This window comes from Thermobia domestica, chromosome 16, assembly GCF_964235325.1.
Source record: "Thermobia domestica chromosome 16, izTheDome1.hap1.1, whole genome shotgun sequence".
NCBI classification, from domain to species: Eukaryota; Metazoa; Arthropoda; class Insecta; order Zygentoma; family Lepismatidae; genus Thermobia; species Thermobia domestica.
The window spans coordinates 87723525-87746853 of NC_137469.1; the positions used below are offsets into that span (position 1 = coordinate 87723525).

Consider the following 23329-nt stretch of genomic DNA (forward strand, 5'->3'; position numbering starts at 1 on the left):
CTACCCAGGCATCGAAAACTATTCACTTGTTCTATTTTCTCCCCTCTTACTTTTATATTTGACACAGATCCCTTCGTTCCAATCACCATGGCTTTTGTCTTTCTAACATTTATTTGCACCCCATATTCTTCAAAGCCCTTTCCCATTTTTTCTAACATTTTATTGATTTTCTTTTCAGATTCTGCAACAAGCGCCATATCGTCTGCAAATCTTATGCATCTAATTATTCTACCTCCTACCGAAATGCCATCATCATCATCATGTAGGCTCTTTTTCACTATCTCTTCTAGATAGACATTAAATTTGATCAATATTTTAAAAATAATGGCGGTTTGACAGTTACAGTTCGCAATTTTCTTGTAAAATATGGTCGGAATAGTGATTTAATTTCAATTGTGTAGAGATTATTTTTTTTAAAAAATAGGGAGACAGGATCAATTTGTGATCTTAATCACTCTGCCCGTCCCTCAACAACTCGTTTAACACAAAATAAGATGGTGCCACATACCATACAGCCCGAGAGACAATTTATTGCATGAGTCATATTCTGGTTGTGTAACTTCCTGTTTTGGTGATAAGAATTGGTCCCTCCCCAGATCATGAGATTTAACGCCGTGCCCACGCCTTGAAGGAGGATCAACAAAATTCAGCCACATTTATGCAAAACGGTTATGGAAAATTTCAACAAAAAAGTGCGTATGTGCCGGCAAAGCCGTGGAGGCCATTTACCCGATGTGCTATTCCATGTATAACCTTATACTATGTACTTCATGAATCAATAAAAAAAAATACAATTTTTAATTAAGAATCTGTGGTTTCTATCAAAAATTACTTCTTGCTTGAATTTTGGGACACCCGATACTAATGTTGTCAAACCCACTTATTGAAATTCATGTTAGCAATTGGGTTACATTCTTTATTTGAAATGCAGTTATTCATACATATAAATACATTTCAGACAGATACATTTTTTATTGGCGCTATCCATCATTAGAAATATAGAACAGCACCATGCTTTGGCCATTTTTACCCTCCAGGTTTCCCCAGATACGCATTTTACAAAGACTGAATGAACCACTGAGTCACGAGAAATATGCAAATCCATTTCCCATCGAAAACCGTCCAATTGGCAGTTATTTAAATATCTTTCTTACCAATTCACCACTACGGAATTGTGCATTAATCTTCAGATTGCTTTCAGACTTTTATTCTACCCTGTATGTCATTACTTTGTGTGACTTGTCATTTCCTTTTCTTTCTTCAGAAAGCAAAGCTGGTGATTACCAAGAGCTGAGAGGCCGTGCTCATGCTCTTCGAATTTTCAGCAACGGCTCATTACTCCTGCAAAATGCCAAAGAAGATGATGAAGGGTTCTACCTGTGTGAAGTCAATAATGGCATCGGGAATGGTCTTGGGAAAGTCATTATCTTGAGAGTTAACTGTAAGTATTTCTAAATGCTGTTCCACTTCTGCTTACTGTTACATAATTTGATTCTACTTTCTTGTTCTGTTTCAGCCAAATTTTGCAAGTTTCTTTAACTCATTCAAACCTGATTTTGGTTTAATCGCTTCAAAAAAACTGCATTTAGATAGTACTAATAATCTACTCTTTTACTAGTCATCAATACTCAACTTTAGGAATAATCTACTCTTTTACTACCAGACATACTAATTCATGTGGGAAAACCTCGAATTTCCATCATTTGTTCCCCTAAAAAATGTTCTAAAGTTCAAATGTTCCAGTGTTTCTCGAAAACGAAAGTTAACCTCATTTGTGCGATATTTGAGAAAAGATCCCGCTTTTATTAGTCATCAAAACTCAACTTGTAAGAATAATCTATTCTCTGTCACTCACTTTTGGTGACTAAAGACCTATTATTTAATTAATTCTGATATTCCACCAAAAAAGAGGTGTATAACTATGGCCATGCCCTAAATTTTAACAGTGTCCCCAACAACGTAAGCAGGACTTTATTTCGGGAGGGTCTAAGTTCAGTATGAGGTTGAAGTATATTACAATTTGTAAACATTATTCCTAAAATTAGACTAAATTTACAAAAGTCGGAATTTTAGGAGCTACAAGGACCGGATTCGCAGTACCCACCCCGTGCGTACGTCTCTGAATATCCTGGATTTTTAATCTACAGTACGTTTGAAGGAATTAATACGATACTAACGGATGCAGAAGGGTTGTTTGTGCATTTGGTATCCATCTAGGCAGTGGCGGATCTAGCCCGGGGTCGGGGAAGCCTACGCCCCCCTGTTTTTCTTGAATGACAAAAATAAATGAAGCTATTATTTATATATTTGTGTAAGTTTATGGCATGTTTTGCCTTTTTTCCATACTGGGAAATTTTTGAAACATTAGGTAGACCCTATAGTTTCAGTTCCAGTATTTCTCTTTGTACAGAACAATACTTGAGGTACACAATGTCAACGTCCAACCTAGACATACTATCAATCGGAAGAGAGTTAAGTTAGAGACTTCTCCAGGACCCATGAAAAATTAGAAACTCATGATATACCTATTATAGTCTGAGTTCTGACTGCTTCCCAGTCTTTACTTTCTAGATACACCACTGTATCTAGGGTACCATAGATTCTCAACTGATACATCTGGTTATAAGGATAGCAAATGACATGATAAGCTACATATCCATTGGAGTGGATAGAGAGATTGAAAGGGTTACGGCTTGCATCTATTCTCATTTCCAAGGAATGTAATACAGGATCGCCCAACTAATTCTATTAACTTATAACTTTTTCCTTTTGTCTAGTTAATATGTATAAAACTATATATATATCGGATGTTTCAAAACAATACCGACAACGTTTGGGAGGTGATGATACCAAGATAATACAAAAAGTATAGACCAACCTGGGTGCACAAATGCTTCCTTTCGGAGTTATAGGCTGCCGAAAACTATGGAACCTACCGTAGTCGGGTCAAGACTTCAATTAGGAACTACTATGTGCCCTATTCAAATATCCTTGTTTCAGAATCCTAAGGTACGCACTCAACAATTTTTATAGAGAGAGTTTGGCTACGAGCTTATAATATGAAGATCACCACAAAAATTGTACGAAAGTACCGAAGGATTCTGAAGTTGGATATTTGGATAGAGCACATATTCCTAAGTGAAGTGTTGACCCGACTACGGTAGGTACCATAGTTTTGGAGCTATGAACCTTTAAAGTTTATTTTTCATGTTTTCAGCAGTTTATAACTCAGAAAGGAAGCATTTTGTGAACCCAGGTTGGTCTATACTTTTTGTCTTATCTTGGTATCAGGAATCACCTCCCAAACCTTATCGGATTTTGAAACACCCTGTGTGTGTATATATAATTAGCATTTTAAATGTATTGAGGTTTTATGTTCAAAAATCCATGTCGTTGCTCACATATGTTAGAAATCAAATCATAGGAGCATCCACAAAAGAATATATGCTAGAAACATTATGAAGCACACAAGGTTTCATGTTTACTTGTCAGTAAACGTTGCTTCCTATTATCAAACAATGGGGAAGGAAGGAAGGTGTGAATAAGAAAGGAAATGGCCTGGGATCTTTATGTTAGGTAGTATTCCGACGTTTTGTGTGGTGGGAATGAGGAGAAACCTCACTCAGGATGGTTGGCCTGAAAATACTTTTACACTTTCCCGACTGAGTGTGAAATCGAACCGGGGACCGCATGCATTGTTTACGATTAGGAACTAACGTGACGCACTGATATGTTTGTCTCATCGAGATTATATAAAGACCTAGATGTGCCCTGATGCAAGATCTTTGATATTATCGAACTCGCATCTATTCGCCATATTGGAAATGAAAAAAGAGGTAATTTCACGTAATGTTCCATAGTATGTCTGTTTTATTGTTGATTGTCTGTGTTCCTAGAAAAAATGGTAGGACGAAAAAATCAACGTTGTTTGGAATTTCATAATATATCAAATATGTCATTTTCTTTCTTCTTTCACCCTTTACGAGTCAGTAATATAATGTGGTTGTGTGCTTGTAATAACATTGGGTGAATAGGAATATGTATTGAGTTTACACTGTCAAAAGGCTCGTAGACTACTACCTAGAAAATTGTCAAACTATTATTAAGTTTGCTTATTTATTAAACTGTATGTTTATGAGTTGTTGGAAATTTTGCCAAAATTATGTAACGTATAAGTGTTTTGTTACACCTTGGCAAGGTAACTGTTCGATTGTGGAGGGAGTAGGCTACTTTGCCTACGTCAAAAATTGCTAATGATGGCAATTACTGCGTAAAATAATCCTTACTCACTGTTAAAAGGAACAATAGGCCTGTCTCTCATACAAGTCGTACTTTATTTATCGATATTCTGTACCAAAAAAAGTATATTTGTAAATGGGTTCACGTTCTCTTTAGCAGACGGTTCTACTAAATTTTGACACACATTTCTTACATTTTCAGGGTAGATTAGAGCTTTGTATTTCTTTTAACAGAGCAAGCATTAATGAGGAGCTCCATTCCTACTTGCAGATTGACTAAGGAGGGCTCCGTATAAATACAATGTGCACGTATGGCATAAAAACTATAGTGAATAAAATATGAAACTGTTTGTGTTAAATGGCTACTAAAAAGCACAAATGTTACGCAACCGAGTCAGGGCAGAAGCACAGCAGGAGGCGCGAGCGGAAGTAGGCGAGGGGTTGCATCCGTAGGGAGCAGGCGTGTCAGCAACGAAGGATATACACATAAACAAGGATAGTGGAAGAGCACACTTACACATACAATAGTTTCACTATCACTCAAAATTCATTTCAATATGTTGTGCACTGACAATAATTACTTTATATTCACACTTCCATTCCTTCGCGAAAAACGTTTCACATATTTTACCTATAAATTTTCTATTTGGTAGAACAGTCTGCTCGATTGAACCCTCTATATTTTGTATATAGTATATAATTATTTTGTTTTGGTGGAATTTGTTAGTTAAAAATTACAGGCGCTATGATTTACCTTTAAAAATAATGATTTCCGATTTAGTGTCGTAAAGCGTAGAGCGGATAACGTAAAGGGTTGTAGGATTTGTATTGTTCAAACATTACGGTAATTTTTAGGCTGTTGTTCCAAGTTTGTCTTCCAGTTTCCTTAACTACCAATTATCTTACTCCTGCACCATTGGAGGGATTAAGCTTAGTTTAATACCACAAGAACACAGCGCTGAAAAACATAACAAGTAATACAACACATGCCATAGTTGTAGGTAACTAACCCACCACATGTGTACCATGAAAATTTATAGGTAAAGTACGATGTGATACATTTATCTCGGGGGAATGGAAGTGTGAATATAAGTTATTACTGTCAGTGCACAGCATATTGAAATGAATTTTAAGTGGTAGTGAAAGTATTGTGTATATGTAAGTGTGCTCTTCCACTATCCTCGTTTATGCGTATACTCTCCGTCGTTGACGAGCCTGCACCTTACAGACGCGCCCCTTCGCTTTCGGTGGGACCCTTTGCTGCCCTGACTCGGTTGCATAGTATTCGTGCTTTTTAGTGGTCACCTATACAATTTTTTTTTCATGTTTCATGCGTTGTAGTTTTTATGCCATATGTCCACATTGTATTTATACAGAGGCCTCCTGAAGTCAATCTGCAAATTGTAATGGTACTTTTCATTTAGTGCATGCTTTGCTAAAAGAAATACAAAGCTCTAACCTACCCTGAAAATGTAAGAAACGTGTCGAAATTTGGTAGAACCGTCTGCTCGAGTAATGCCAACATAAATTTTCAGTTTGGTAGAACCGTCTGCTAACCTGAATCTTCATATTTTATAACAAACATAGTTTAATTTTATTCTACTTTTGTATCCATTCATGCACGCATAGTGAGCTACCTGTGATAATTGAATTGGATACAGTAACATCATTTTGGCTAACCAATCTTTAATAAACGTTGTCTGATGCTTGCACAGTCCGCAGCAAAGAAACCTGTAACATGAGCATGAAAGTTTATTATTAAACTAGTCCTAACAGCCCAGGGAATCAACATAACGTCTAAGTGGCACGAATCACACAGGCGAAACGTCGGCGTCCTCCCCTGCACACTTATTTTGGAGCAAAAGACTTCGTCATTTCACAATAAACTTACATGCTCATGTTGCAGGTTTCTTTGCTGCGAACTGCACATTGTATACAAATGGAGTTCCGATTCGTGCACTTTGTTTGTTAACATATATCAGCTAAGTGAAACTTGAGGAATACGCCATCTTGGGAGGGGATATCTCGAATCGATTGCTCCAATCGAGACCGCACTTGAACAGTATTCGTAGATTTCTTTAAGAAAATTTCCCTCAACTGACACAAGATTTTCTCTTTTCTTATCTAATTTTCTTGAGTGGATTTAGGATTTAGATTTCTGGGCTCTCGGCATCTAAGGCCATTTAGCCCTTCACGATTTGAAGGATGACGTCTCTCGGCGAGCACACTATCCGGGGAAAGGGAAGGAATAAAGGATATGGGAAGGATGAAAGCGGCCTGGGACTTATAAGTTAGGTACCACCCCGGTATTTGCCTGGTGTGAATGAGGAAAACCCAGGAGAACCTCATTCCAGGGTGGCAGGCTTACACTTTTTCGACCGGGTGACCCCACCGGGAATCGAACCCGGGACGGCTCGCATAGAAGGCAAGAGTGTTACTGACTATGCTACGCGGGGCCATACCAAGTTTCTTTTCTTGAGTGTTCAATTCCTATGACAGAAGTAATGTGAGAAGATTAATTTAACTGTTTTAAAAGAAGTGTAAACCACATTTGTTTTTTCTTCTATTTTTATTACTTAGTCCTTCACTTCTTTTACAAAAAAGATACACATAAATACAACCAGTCAACAATGGGTGCAAATTATGCTAAAACATGCACTCACACACACATACACACTGTTACTATTGCATTGCTTTATTTCTGAAGAACATAGAAAAATTTAAGCACATATATTGGTTAATCAGTCAGCACGAGAATTTCCCTGGATTTTCACGTTTTATCGAAGAAAATCCCCTTTTTCCTTTTCGCTAAATTTACCTACGAAATTTCCCTAGATTAGGTTAGGGAAATTTCCCTCAAACTACCAACACTGCACTTGAACAATACTGTGACATAAGAAAGGATACCTCTAGTTCTTTATATTATCTTAATGGTTTGTCTTTATATATAGATTGTAATTGTTATTAATTCTATCTAGTATCGTATTAGAATATCATCTTGAATGATTTGTTGATGTCAGCTTTTATCTTTTGATTCTAATAGAATTGATATTTGGAGAGTAGATTTCCATTAGTTTCGCTTTAATCCTCTCCGCTAGACTCTTGCAGCAACCCTGACGGTCTAAATATTGACTTGTGCTCGCCTGTAGGGCGAGATCTGCACGACCTTTCAAGTTAAAAAATTTTATGTCGGAGCTACCACAGCAATATTTCTTATATTGTAAATTTCTGCATTCTATCGGAAATTCGAGGAACTAACGACTGTTGTTTTTCGTTCACACCACTCCTCCTCGCCGTGCACGGAGGAAGGAGATATGTTCGGTTACTATTTCTGGTAGGAAAAATACGTGTGCATAAGGTGAAAAGACTAGAAGCGATGTGAATGAAAAGTGCTAAATAGAGAGGAAAGGAAAGGACGGAGCTGTGATTTCTTTTTGACACGTGAATCCATTTCTCGATATATGTTATGCTTGTGCTATGTATGAAGATCAACATTGAAATCATAGATGGTAGATTTATTATAACGGCAAATTCATAAAATTATAACGACAATCCTGCGGTGAGGACCACCAAATTATATAACAACGAAATCGCCAGTTCATATATTTATATATAACTAAGGCTACTGATTTAACAAAATCCCTTTACACACGATATCATGATATTACCTTTTATTATAGTATGTGACACCAGTGGCGGCGGTTGGACGTTAAAAGTGAGGGGGCAAGACATGATCTGAATATTTGTATATAAATGTTAGTTTTCCTGGTTGTTTCTAACATTTTGTTTGACGAAAGGTTGTATAACTAATAGGATACTATATTTTCAGTTAAAATACCGTATGTCGTATATAATAGTTTATTAAGTAAATTGAGAAGAACAATGCAAGTAGATACTAGCCCTTTGTACTCTTAAACAACGAAAGTGTAAGAAGAGATTTGATTCCTTGCTCATGAACATCTTAAAATTCTGTCTGGAAAATTGTGTGATCAGATTATTTAATAAATTTGCAAAACAAATAAATAGAAAGGATAATATTAATCATAGTAATGAATAATGATGCTTGTTTTGCAAAAGTTATATTGAAACTGAGGATTAATGAAAAACTTAATATTTAATTCCACACATGCTATTAAATGTATGTTATTACTCTTAGAAAATGAAAGACAGTAAATACTACAAGCATATGCTACGACATTTAAAGAAATATTTGCTTTTGCAGCTTCTTGAAATATGTTCGTTGCCATTAGGTGCAGAATTCACTTTCTTGGAACACATCAAAACACAACAATACTTACAATCCACACTTCAGTTATACAAAATAACCTAGAATTATGTTCAATTTACTAAATTTTATTGTATATACACTCGTACATCCTTAAACACAACACTTCACTCGTATATTACACTACAAAACAATGGAAAAGGTAGAAGTTGTTTCTTATCACGCTCTTTTTAATCGATATTCCTTACTTTAGAAAGAAGAAAAGACATTTTAGGAACTGTCAATTTTTGTGCAATTAAAGAATAACTTGTGAAATAGGCCCTACTTTTTTGCATAATGTTCTTTCGATTAGCTTCAAAGCGGCTCACTAACATATCGAGCCCTTGTAAGAAGAAATGAAAGTATGCTGAAATTGTGCGCCAATAGGTTATTTTTTGGGGTTATTTTCTGTGGCGATTAAAACGCAATTACTGTAGCTTTCTTTACTCTACCGGAAGACAACCAATACGTATTCACGCAACAGCAAATATTATATGGCAGCATTTTTCCCTATTAATCAGTAACACATACAAAATCGTTACATTTCCAAATAAAACTATATACATTAATTGGTTACTTAAAAAAAGTGCGGGGGCAACTGCCCCCCTTTGCCCCCCCTAATCGCCGCCCATGTGTGACACATTAAACTTTTACACTCTTTAAAAATTGTACATGCAGTGTACACAAGATGGATCCTTTATTCTTCGTTGCTATGACAACTAGAAAAGAAATTACATCTATATCTTTTCTTTTTTTCATAATCTTCTTCCTTTCTAGAGCAGCTTGTGCATAATTTAAAAGTACTTCTGCCCACAAATACAAATAAATATATAATAAAGAGTGATGAAATACAAGTATTGTTATAAAATTGAGGAAGTTACAGCATTTTGTTATGTCAAAAGTAGCATGCATTGTAACTGTTGTAAAATTTTACTTTAAACTGCTCTCCTATAAAATTTACTTTTCTCGACTTAGCCGGTTATTCATCGGAATCAGCCAATTGTTACTAGCTAAGCTACCTTCTGCCTAACACAGAGAGATGTCGCAAGGGTAGGCAACTTACAGACAAGCCACAGACTTGCGGGAAGCAACTGGTATTAGATAAAGTTGATGTAAAATTGTTAAGAATATATGGAATATATCAAGCGACTGAACATTATAGTAAATTAGATTATTAATTAAGTTGAGAAAGGTCTATGAAATTACAAACATGTTTAAAAGGAAATCTGATTTCAAGATTAGTTTCTTTACCAAGTTAATAATTAAAATGTTTTCTTCTGTTACGGAACAAAATACTCGTTCTTGAATACTATTAACAGTGGCGTATTTAGGGGGGGCTTCCGGGCTTAAACCTTACTTACTATAGTAAAGTATATGAAATATCTTGCAGAATTTTCACATTTTCAGGCAAAGCCTCCCCCGAAAGTTAGCAAAGCCCCTCCCAAAACAAAATCCTAAATACGCCACTGACTATATCCAACAACTCTTTAAATAGAACAATAATAAAAGTAATTTCTTTAAATAGAACAATACTAAAAGTAATTTCTTTAAATAGAACAATACTAAAAGTAATTTCTTTAAATAAAACAATACTAAAAGGAATTTCTTTAAATAGAATAATACTAAAACGAAATTCTTTAAATAGAATAATACTAAAACGAAATTCTTTAAATAGAACAATACTAAAACGAAATTCTTTAAATAGAACAATACTAAAAGGAATTTCTTTAAATAGAACAATACTAAAAGGAATTTCTTTAAATAGAAAAATACTAAAAGGAATTTCTTTAAATACAATAATACTAAAAGCGATTTCTTTCAATGTGTCAGGAGTTCAAATACATGAACGCGTTCATTTAGTCTTACCATATAAACACTGTAAATTATGAGTTTTAGAAATATTGTTGTCAACATGTGTAAGCTCTGGAAAGATAGGGTTCATGGTGACTTAGTGGTAAAGCTATTCTAATATTAGGAAATGTGGTTCAAATTTGAGAATATTTTTCCTTATATTATTATTTTGGGGAGTATGAAACCCCAAAACATTCGAAACACAAATATAACTTATACACCTTAGGGTATTCTAAAAGTAATATCACATCGCAGTTTGCTAGTTAAAATCACAAACATGCAATGAAAACGAAACATTGCCTCACAAAATGTGATTTATGCATTTATGATCATAATCTATGATATTTTATGACAAAAAAATAGATATATTATTGTCACTCCCTCATGAAAGAACAGTTTCCTTTTGGTCTCACATAAAGTTCAGTAACAAATATTTCTTCGAAAACAAACGTTTCGCCTTACGTTCTGAATAACATAGACAATCCATCACAGACCAAGGTTACTAGAGAAATAGTTTGAGCTATAAGCGCACAGGCTTCGCTCCTAGCTTTGCGTGACATCGCTGTCGAGAAGCAAGTGAGGTATTAAAGAGTAATAGGCAGACAGAACAGATAGCCTATAGCTATTTTTTTTTCATAATATTTTTGCTGTCGTAACTGTCTCCTACATATAAACTATGAATAGATCTATAAATCAGTAATAAATATAACACTTTCCTAATCCGGTTTATATGGTCGGAAATTAACAATATACCTAGGTATAATGCATGATCACTTATTTCTTTTGTAATGGGATAGATAATTTTTCAATTGTTTGCTATCTATCTTAAATGTTATTCTGAATGCAAACATTCAAAGTTACATGCAAATATTTATGTTATCAGAGGCATCCCAAGTTTGTGGGGTCTGGGGCCAGGAATAAATTACGAGATCAATGGTGTAGATTACTGTAACTGTTTTGTACCAGCTTCGACTTTTCCATATCAGTAATAGTGATATCCTACTAAATATTTAAAGCAACGGGATATTATTATTATTAATAATAATAATAATAATAATTAATAATAGTAGTAGTAATCTTAACATGACATAACAGGAGCGCACGCGCGGGAGTTTATTTGTCGAAACTTTTGACTTTGGATCCCCCAACAAAAATTTCTGGTAAGCACCTGAGTTATGATCTAACGAAGCATTCAAGTACAGAAGCCGTTTAATGCCCAGTGCTTTATTGAATATAGAACATCTAAGCTTAGAGTAGTATCTAAAACTTCGTCGCTGTTCCGTACGAATTTTATAAAGAAGTTCCTACATGAAAAACGTTACACTAGCAATCCACCACAAAATTTTGTTTAATGAACCCATTATTGATATTATGAGTGCACTTTGCTACATTGATACAGAAGTAAACAATTATAAAAAAATGTCTTTGGTTCATGTCTAAATACTTTAAATCTCAACAATGAATTAGAAATAGTAAAATTGTTACTTTTTCTGAAAGATCTGATCCTTTCTATTGGCAATGCATGGAGCAACCGCCTCACTTGTCCCATTCGCGGGACACCCCGAAGTGTCACTATCATTTCCAATTCAAATAAATATATGAGATTTATTATTTTTATTTTTTTAAATTTTATTTTTATTTTATTTCATTTTATTTTGTTCCGAGAACAGAACCGGAAAACGTATATTTCGGTACTCTTCTGAAAGCAGTACCTAACTAAAGCTTTTATTTAGGTTCTGGAACCGGATCCCAAAACACTATTTTCCAGTTTCGTGAATAGAACCGCTATGTGGAAATGTATTTCGGTTCTCTTCTCAGAACCGCATAGAATTAAGTTTCATTTAGATTCTGGCATCAGTGCTTAAACCAATGTGGTTTTCGGTTCTGGGAACAAAACCGATATGTCAAAATATATTTTGGATCTGTTATGGAAGCAGAACCGAATTCAAGCCTTTATTTAGGTTCTGATATTGAAACTCTAAACGATGTGGTTTTCGGTTCTGGGAAGAATTTTCAGTTTCGTTATCATTAGCAACTCTAATAATAACATAACGTAGTTTCGGTTATTTGAAAAAAAAACACTACAACTTTATGTTGGGTTGCAAACATTGTTAATCTTGTGTTATTACAGAATAAGCCAAACAGTGTCCCCCTGCTTATACTTACCTGGTACAAAATTTTAAGCGTTTTTTGCCCATTAATTTAAAAGTTAAATGATTATCAACATAAATAGTCCATTCTGTATCGGGTGTATCAAAAGTCCGGGGCCATAGGTCAACTCCGTTATAAGTAGACACGAAAAAATGAGAAAAGGGGAAAGTTATTGGAAATAGATACATTTCAGTCTAAAATTGTAGATTTTTTCCAATTTCATTGGCCGTTTGTGGGCTGAAGATGCCGATGCTGTATGAATAAGATGCCGATGCCGTATGTTAAATGAATAAGATACCGATGCCGTCTGATAAGATGCCGTATGTTAAATGAATAAGGAATGTTACCAGTTCAGCAGGTCCTTCGAACGAAATGTGAGACCATACAAAAACTGTCACGTGAAACGTGCACCTTGGAAGGTGAGGAAACCTATAACAACTCGAATCTCTTTCCCCCCGTCTCATATAGCCTCGCTGCTGAAAGGGACGTTAAACTGAAAATCAACTCAACTCAACTCGAATCTGTTTCCCATTAATGCTTAATATCATGGTTTGCTTCCTACAGTAGTTATTTAAAGAACATCTATCCATATTACGTTATGTTTAGTGGTTAGTCCTAACGACACCTAAACGTCCTCGGTATAGGGTGTTAATGAACTACAGTGACAAACTCTAAGAGATGATTCCTCACATCAAAATAAGAGAAACATTTCTTATGGACCTGTGTGGAAAAATGTCTAGTTTCTCGGCTAGGACTGTCCAGAATCGTACAAAAGTTAGATTTCAACATTATATTATTTCGAATTAGAGTAACCATGGAATGACGGTCCATATAAGAGTAAATCAAGTCATACATACAAAATTCAATAATGCATAGTGTGAAGTATCTGTCTATTGGAAATGAAGTAACTATGTATTGGATATAAAGAAGCATGAACTTTTGAAAACTTTGAAAGAAAACTTTGATTAGAAGTGTACATTCTCAGACGGCTTTTGTAAATGCATATTTGTTAAATAAACTCGACTAGCTTCCTTCTTTCCTTTCCGCATACCTTCAAGCACAGCCTGATACTTCCCGATTAGGTCATCATTCTTGAATTGATCAAAACCACGAGGAACAGAACAACAGGGGGTATTCAACACACGATTGGGACAGGTGCAGGATCATCAGAGAGAAGTGGATCCCACCGTTGGAGGACCACCGACTCCACAAGTCAAAGAGTACCATTCTGTTGGTTTATCACCGCAGACTCAACAAGTTCCAGCAGTCTATTAGAATGAAGATGTAGAAAGACATTATCGTAAAGAAGCATTATCGACGCCCCTTGCTGTTCGACAGGATTAAGATCCAGATGTTGACTGTCTCCAGCTAATCCAGACTTCTCCAGAGAAAGATATTCATCATTCCAGATGACCAGGACGACGCCAGTCCTGTTGGATCTATCAGGCTAGTGCTCATCCTTTATCTTTTAGTCATAACCTTTCTCTTTCTCTCACCCTTTTCCCCAACTAGTCATTTTTCAAATCAAAAGCATTTGAATTTCATTAAATTCAACCACCATTTTACAGTTAAGTACCGTGTTGTGCATCAGTTCCATCCCCATTTGGTTGCATTTATTTATTACGTATTCTGAGCTATAACTGATGACACAGCACCGGCACAATAGTTCATCAATGTGCAAAGTGTGTAGGAGATTTTCTACAGGGTATGATTCCCAAACATGCTCTCAGCAGAATTTCCAAATATGTTCTGACTTAAATGTGGGTCCGAAGTATGCAAAAGGTAAACTTTAACAGCAGTGGACAGAGAATGCTTCGAAGAGAAATCAGAAGTCTTAGGAACCGCCAATACCACATTCTCTCGTGTTCGGAATAGCACGTGTCGCGATGTTTTATTTCACACTTACATGTGAAAAAAGAAAAAATGTGAAATATGCTGTGACAGTATTCGTAGATACAGGACCTGTACAAGACCTAACATAACGAACTGTGGCATTATACGTATAATCAAAAGTTGGTTATATTATCGAGGCATTTCTTGTTTGCCAATATTCCTATAAAACCCTCTCAAATATTCCATTAGCAAGATTGACCCCTTACCCAGATGAAATTATTGGTTATCAGTGTAGATTTAGGTGAAATCGATCAACTATTGACCAGATACTTACCATTCGTCAAATGCTCGAAAAAGAAATGGGAATATAATACCCTGATACATCAACTATTTATTGATTTAGGGGCTGTCCACATATTACGTAACGCTATTTTTGACCAATTTTTACCCCCTCTCTCCCCCTTGTCACACTTTGTAATGCAAGGCCTAACCCCCTCCCCCTTTGTTACGTAACACTTTTTGATTTTTTTTAACCAATTTTGCTTTTTTTTGGGGGGTTATTACAATAAAAAAAACTATTTTGATAGTAGAATTTTTATGGGGGTTATTACCAAAAAAACTATTTTAATGGTAGAACTTTTTTATTACAAAATACTTTATTCTGAACACATTTCTAGTGGGTTTTTTTTCGCCAATAGATCAAAGTATTAAAAATCGTAGTACCGTAATAATATTTTAACCCCATAAGATAGTTTAATTAACCAGTCTTTATTCTTCGAAATTGCATACTCTCGTTTTCCTAAGAAGATCGACCCATCTTTTAAACATAATTTAAACTAGAAATACGAATCACTGAATAAAGTAACGTTTGTTATATTTTAAAATAACTGTGTAACAATTTCGCCAGCTAACTGAACATATTGGTTTCATAGTGTCTGATGAAGCTAATATGTTCAGTTAGTTGGCGAAATTGTTACACAGTTATTTTAAAATATAAACGTTGCTTTATTCAGTGATTTGTATTTGTAGTTTAAGAGTCTTCATCCCGGCGAAATTAAAATACCGCTAATTTTACAGTAATTATGTGATATCTTCAAATAGATAAAAAGATAATTGAAATATGAAGCAAGAGCGCCCTAGACAATATTATTTTACATGAGAAAACGTTATCACGACACTTATCTGCTTTCGATTTCGAGCCATTTTGTAAATCGGCATTTGTTTTCGCGTTTCTAAACAGCTGAAAATGGAAAGCCGCTAGGTGACTTGTGATAACGGTACCTCACGCAAAATAATATTGTCTAGGGCGCTTTTGTTCCATATTTCAATTATCTTTTATCTATTTGAAGATATCACATAATTACTGTAAAATTAGCGGTATTTTAATTTCGCCGGGATAAAGACTCGTAAGTTATTGAAGAGAGCAAAAGCTAATATGAAAAAGTCTATTGGATTCGATTTATTGATTGATTTATTGATTTATTCACATATAACACAACAGGCACAAGCCTAATTACAGTGTTACATAGTATATACGTTATACAGATTATATAGGTTAGTAAAACTATTGGTAATAATTACATTCGGCTTACAGAATTAATAGACTTCTTAAAAATATTTTACTTACATCCGTTGCCAGTACATCAAGGTTGAAATTTTCTTTAACTAACCTGTTGTAGGTTGCACTAACTCTCCATATAGGAGATCTGCTTAAGAAGTTTGTTTTCGCTGTCATACAAAAAAAAATGTATTTTTCGAAGCAGTGCGCAATTTAATGGATGGTACTTGAATACATATTTGTTCGTTAAGATCAGGACAGTCTATTTTGCCATGAAAGAGTTTGTGTAAAAATAATAAATCAATATTTCTTCCCCTGAGTTCTAATGTTTCAAATTTAAAATTTTCAAGAAGGTTAATGTAGCTTTCAAATTTTGGGTACAATTTTGTTTTCTTAAGTGTAAGAAGCCTTAAAAACTTATTTTGAGAACGCTCAATCAAGAATGAGTATTTCTGTATATTCATCGAACTTTTTAGTTCACCGATGATTGGCAAGGACAAAAAACTGCCCGAAAATGCAGATGAAACAGGATCTAGAAAAATGACATCGGCCTCTTTTCCAGGGATCCAGGATCCTTAGTGCAATTTAAGTTCGCCAATGTCGACGGTGCAAAGTTGTCTTCCTCGTCGACCACAGATTCGAAGTGGCTGCACACGTGAAGGAGCAGAGACATCTGTGAACAAGCTCTTTGTGAACAAACTTTAGAACATTTTTAGACTTTGGACTTCACTTTACTCCTTTACAAATTCAAAATTAATGCTAGAATGCGAATAAACTCGATTTCTTTAGAAATATTCAAATAAAAAAAAATCAGTACAAAATTAATACCCGACAAACTAATTTTCAAGTACCTTACTTTGCTCTGCAAATCGTTGATCGTTCTCTCGCGGAAAATGTTATTTTACGAAGAAGAGTTTCTTCTGTTTCACATACGAAACTCATTAGAAGAATAGAGTGGGCAATGATTCAAATCAAAAGTTTGGAATAATATTCTCAGAAATAGCGATACAAGTGGGAACGCAAGGGCATTTTCAAGTGGTGGTTACAGTCACTAACAACTATCTCCAGAAAAGCATGTGCGGTAAATGCAATGCTACGATAGCCAAAAAACGGAATTTTATTGTATTGTAATGCATGTAGGATTCGTCATTAGTCATATGGTATCTAGTAACGTTTTCGAATCTCTTCTGCATGATTCAATTTATAGACCTGTTGTTCGCCTGTTGTTGAAACGCCTGTTCGCAATTTTCCAAAACAATGGAAATATTTATTTACTTATTTATAAAAAGAAAAGGACTAAATAAAATTACGTGTTTAAAGGATTGCATATAAACCTGAGAATAAAAATTACAGGAAAAAAATGCGTTACGTAACGGAGACGTGAACCCCCTCCTCCCCTTTGTCACACTTCGTAACACATGGCCTAACCCCCTCCCCCTTTTGCTGCGTTACCTAATATGTGGACGACCCCTTAGAAAGGATTATGACTCGGTTCGGAGAAAAACATTGTACAACATTCTTTCAGAATTTGAAGTACCAGAAAAGCTAGTTAGATATATTAAGGTATGTTTAAATGAATCTTAAAGTAAAGTCAAGGTAGGAAAATTCTTGTCCATGAGCTTTCACGTCGAGAATGGCCTGAAGCAAGAAGATGCGTTGTCTCTATTATTATTCCACTTAGGCCTGAAGTACGCTATAAGGAAAATTAAAGATAGCAACTAGTGCCTAGAGCTGAATAGTATTCACCAGATTATGACGTATTTTGATGATGTAAATTTAATAGGGGATTATAGGAAAAACAATGCTTAAAATATATAAAACGATAATCATGCCTGTTGTGCTGTATGATTCCAAAGCATGGTCGCTTACTCTGAGGGGAGAACGCAGATTGAAAGTGTTTGAGAACAAGATCCTAAGACGAATATTCGGACCCAAGAGGAACGGAAATGGTAAGTGGCGGAAACTTCATAACGAGGAACTACATAATTTATATCGTTTACCAAACATTGTTAGGGTCATCAAATCTAGGAGGCTTAGGTGGGCAAGTCATGTAGCCAAAATGTAAGAAAGTAGGGACGCTTTCAAAGTTTTAGTCGGAAATTATCGGAAAACGACCATTAGGAAGACCTAGGCGCAGCTGGGATGATAATATTAAAATGGATCTCGCAGAATTAGGAATACAAAGTAGATACTGGATCCAGTTGTCTAAGAATAGAAGTCGATAGAGAGCTTTTGTGAACGCGGCATTGAACCTCCAGATTCTATGGGCCATGGAGTTAGTTAGTTAGTTCTTTTCTTTCCATTTTTTCGTATCTTTACTGATAACAGAATTGGCCCAGCGCCTCAGACTTTTGATGCACCCGACTATATTGTACATAATAGATTTTAGCTACTTACGTAAGATATGTACCATTTAAATGTAACTTTGTCTTTCAAAGAGAGAACACACCAGAAAATCCAGTAATTATTCAAAGTTAGTACGAATACCTAAATGTTTTAATTGGATACATATTTTTTTTATTTCTTTCATTATAGAATAAACACCCGCCTAAAATCCAAACTAGAAAATGACTTTTTTTTTATCATTGGCTTACTTTTATGTTACATTCATTAACTTTTTCTGCTTATCTAATGTTAACATACGAAACCCTATAAATACCTTTTCTCTTTTTTCTCTCTCCTTTTACCGTTCTCTTCCCTTTCTCTCTTTTTTTCCTCTCTGAGCAGAACAAAAGGCAGCGTATGAAAAGGCTTCATATCACTATATACGGTCACTGAAACTTACTACGAATGGATGCTTATTTGCGTTCCATAATTGTTAGACGGGGTAGGAAACCTTCTACCGTGCTTCTCTTTTTCATTCCTTGGGTAAGATTTCTATATGCAAAAAAAGGCAACTCACAAAAATGGTTAACGTAATCAAAATAAACTACTTTAATTAAATTTTAAATTACTTGTTTTTTAATGATTTTTGTATTTCTTATAATAATAGTGGTAGTGATATAGGAAAGCCCATGAGATATGATTATTTGTACCTAAATGAGAGTTACAGTAAAACCTGCCTTTAAACGGACCTTTTATTAAACGAAAATATTTCGCGGTCTCATGAATTTAGGATAAAAAAAAAACTGTTAAATTCCCTTCATTGAACATTAACTCTGTTGCGTGGACAATGGAAATCAAAATAAGGCTTTTAATGGAAATTTTTCAAGTTTCAGAATGCAACGTTTAGAATGTTTTTAGAGATCCTAGGAAATGCGCTCACCATCAGTGAAACAGACAGTGGTGTGCAAATAGAAAGGATATAGATGCCTTAATTGAAAATTATGTGGAAAATCTGAAAGGAGAAGAGGAATATGGCATTGAGTTAGAAGAACGGTGTAGGTTAATGAGTTACCAAGTTACTGTCAAAAGTTTTTAAACGACAATTTGCATTAGCTCGAAATAATACTGATATGCTTAGTGTGGTTTCTCGAGCTAGTGTTTGCGAAAAGTAGAGCAGGCAAGCTATAATGTGTACAGAAAACAATTCTCCTTAACTATTGGAAAAATAACGTTAACGTGTATACCGCCCTTCCTCCCAGAAGAGGTAACTTTCTTATTTTAAATATAAATAAAACCAATCCTAGAGCTCGGAACTCTTAAAAGTAGCTCTAAGTAGCAGTATTACAATCCACTGCCCCCAAAAGTCCGTCCTGGATCCGCCCCTGATTAATTCTAAATAGAAAAAAATATACTGTAAATTGACTAAGGTACATACATGATCTTATTTTATCTCAGAAGTCCATTATATACATGCACTTTTTTTTGGGGGGGGGGATGGATCTACCTTCATTAACGAGAACCTATATTTACCGGAAATGTTTGCGAGTCCCGTTCGATTTCACTAAAGAAAGGTTTTATTGTATTACTTACGAAGAGGTTGCACAAACTTAATTACTCAAAGCTATGTAGTAATTGAATTCAGTAATCAGTAAATACTTTAAATATAAATCTATACATGTAGTACTATCGGAATACTGTACTCGGAGATGGTGGGTAAATCCCCGTCTAAAAGTAAACAAAAGTATCGCTGATAGATATGTTTATATGACCGTTTATTGCAAAATAAAATGCCTCATGATAATTTTGTTCTCAAGTACAAATCGTATCCCAAAAAAAGTATCTTAAGTCGCTTACTGACTGCATTAAAACTAGTTCGCAGTGGAAACACTCGGTCGAAAACATGTAACAGTTTTATCAGGCCAGCCATCCTGAGTAAGATTACCCGGATTTTCTTAATTAACACCAGACACATCCCGGGATGATATCTGACCTAGGCCGACCGCTAATTGACAGCAGGCCACCATATCCAAGTCCCGGAGCAGTACACGCAGGAAACTGTAAACAGTGGATTTAAACCTTGTGTCGCACATTTACGCGAGAGCAAAGTACTGTAAAGAAGGCCCATCCCACGGAGTGTTACAGTTTTCTGTTTTTCTGACCAAGCGGACGGGCGCACGGGAAAGTTTGTTGAAGCTTCAAATGTAACTTGTTGTTTGGAATAAAACAGCTGACAAATTGGATACGTTCATGTAAAATTTCAGGGTACAAAATAAGGGAAATTAAAAATAAATGATACCCATTTATCAGTCTCTCTCTGTTTACATATATTAAACAAAGAAACAAATAAGTAAAGAACAAAAATATTTGTTTCTTCATGATTCATCGTATCGTAAACAATTATATAAAACTACATGAACTGACATAAAATAATGGGTACTTCCGGTTGACATGAGAAGTTAAAATTTGGCATTATTGTAGATTTCCGGGACTAACCCACAGGAAAGTTGCCAAAAGTGAATATTTTTTATTTTCAGGGGGCTAAAGGGGAATGAAGAAATTCTCCATGTTATTTAAATGGGTGTTTTCTTGGATACAAAATCTTATCTTTTAGATAGTTTCAATACGAAAAAAACGCGCCTTTGGCGTGGGAGACCCGGGTTCAATTCCCGGCGGGAGCTCATGTGGTTCGGATTCCACGTTAATCAGTAGGTCCACGTCTCATATAGCCTCGCTGCTGAAAGGGACGCTAAACTAAAATCAACTCAACTCAACTCAATACGAAAAAAGACTTGAAATTTGTTAGAATTGTGGATTTAAGAGGTGCGAGGCCGTAGGACAAGTAAACGCGGGGGTCAGGGGGCTAAGCCCCCAGCTGAGCCAAATTCAGAAAATGTTAAGAGCAAATGCACGAAATTTTACTCTTGATGCAAAGACTGATACATAAGAGACGCGAGGCCGTAGGCCAAACAAATGAAGGGGTCTGGGGTGGAGCCCCCAGCTAGCCAAAGGCTAGTCTAATATAATGACAAATCCAGTTTCAAATACTACTCTCATGGCTATATAATTAGCGTACATGCTTTCGGTGCGATAGAAATAAAATAGGTGTGATTTGCGGTAAAGTTTATGTAGTTCGAATTCAACGTCTCATACAATAAGGATGATGTAGGTGCTAAAAGAGATGTTGAATTCGAAATAATTCAAGGAGCCTAACCCATTTTAAAGCTAAGAAAGAAATTCCTGATAGTAAACATGTCAATGCAGTGTGGAAGATGTAGATGTTGTGAGGACTGCTGAAACGTCATTTGCGTTTACAGTAATTATTCTACTTATTAGCAGAAAAGTTCAAGTATGACAAACTAATTGTAAAAGTTGAAATATATATATATATATATATATATATATATATATATATATATATATATATATATATATATATATTAACTATTACAATTAGTTTGTCATACTTGAACTTTTCTGCTATATATGTATAAAGTAAAATGCTTCAGAAATAGGTTTGAGTATCGGCTTTTTTCTTTCTTTCTTTAATGAAAGAGATTAAAACAATAATTACAGATGAAATGAAGTTCCTAATTTTGCGTCTCTCGTTTATCCTCTTTAGGCTACGAAACGGATGGTTAATGGCAGTAAATGATTATGAAAGAATAGATAGATTCATAATTCAGAAAAAAACCGAATAAACCCGAAAAACCAACGAACACAATGTTGTCCATTTAGGATCGAAACATTAATCTCTCCCAGTAGAAGTGAGCTGTAACTAGTTCTTTTACTTATTTATTTATTCAGCCTTCTTAGACTTGTTAATTTTTACTGGATTCGACAGTGATACAAACACAGAAACTTGAGTACAGTTGGAGACAATGTGGCTCATTGGTAAACGACTGTGCTGTATTCGAGTAGTCCAAGTCGTGAGGTGATGATCGTAAGGTGAAACCTGTTGGAAATTCTAGTCGCTCTGAAGAATATGGACATTATTAACTGTCTTCAGTGTTTCTGTATGTTCGTGTCCTTGTCATGTCTAGTAGTCATGGAAAGTCTACGTCGGAAAGATACTTTGTATGAAAGAAGAGTTGTAGAACGCTCACCTGACGCAAGGGGTCTCTGGTTCGATCCAAGGCCATGTGAATTTGTGGTGAACAACATCGTATCCGTGAATTTTCTCCGGTTGTCCCATTTCTCCCTACGTTATAAATCCATCAATTCTTTCATGATCATACGCTTTCATTAATCATCCGTATACGTTTGCTTAAACGGCACAAAATAGAAATGTTACTACACTTCCATTGGCAATTATTGGCTTTTTATTTTTCGTTGAAAAAAGCGTACCCCGAAGCATCTTGTTAAATACAAATTCAAAGTTTTACAACTTTTAAAATTATTTCATCATATAAAACACATTATGTTAAATATTTTTAGGGGGAGAGTCAGTAACAAGAGATTGGTATTATTCTTTAACTAATGTAAACGAGAATGCTCTTCCAGCACTCTTGATAATTTGCATAGTATTATATTTGTTGTACAACAAGGAATAATTAATCAAATTACCCTAGTTTCCTTTGTTATTAACGAAAAAATATATGGAAGGTGTTTACTTCTTTCTTAGGAACTGTAGTATATCCGTACCTAAGTACCTCTTAGGTTCAAATCTATCAAGTGCATGAAGACAATGCGGGAATTGAAATTTAGTGAGTATTCATTGAGTCAGCAGTCAGCTGATGTGACCATACCTTATTCACTGAAATCAGTAAAATATTATAGCAGGTTTTGGTAAATAATATAGTAAATACATGTGAAAAAGAATTCAAAATAGTTATGTTTTTAAATTAGTTATATGTTTGACAGTAAAAATTACAGTCTTTAAATTTTATTTTAGCTGCTCCTCACTTCCCGGTGCAGTCTCGATTGCTGACTGTGAAGAAAGGAGACATTGCGTCTCTGAAATGTGAAGTGGAAGGCGATCTGCCCATTAATGTGACTTGGATTAGAAACCAAAAGCAATTACGCTCTTCTACTAATTTTAGGTAAGGTAGTTGACTTCCGAAAACTTATCAATTACATAAATTATTATTACTTAAATGTCAATCATACTGT

The 23329-nt window shown here is 35.1% G+C and overlaps 1 protein-coding gene across 5 annotated transcripts in view; it reads left to right on the top strand.

The window, feature by feature from the left end:
- Positions 1 to 23329, top strand: part of LOC145673227 (cell adhesion molecule Dscam2-like) — a 510467-nt gene that overhangs the window by 393525 nt on the left and 93613 nt on the right. For all 5 annotated transcript variants that reach the window (XR_014128733.1, XR_014128732.1, XR_014128734.1 and 2 more), the window contains exons 12-13: positions 1265 to 1441; positions 23112 to 23259. Coding sequence is in view for 2 of the 5 variants with exons in the window: in XM_081742719.1 (XP_081598845.1) it covers positions 1265 to 1441; positions 23112 to 23259 (325 nt within the window). In the remaining 3 variants the exon portion in view is untranslated. The remainder of the gene's footprint in view (positions 1 to 1264; positions 1442 to 23111; positions 23260 to 23329) is intronic.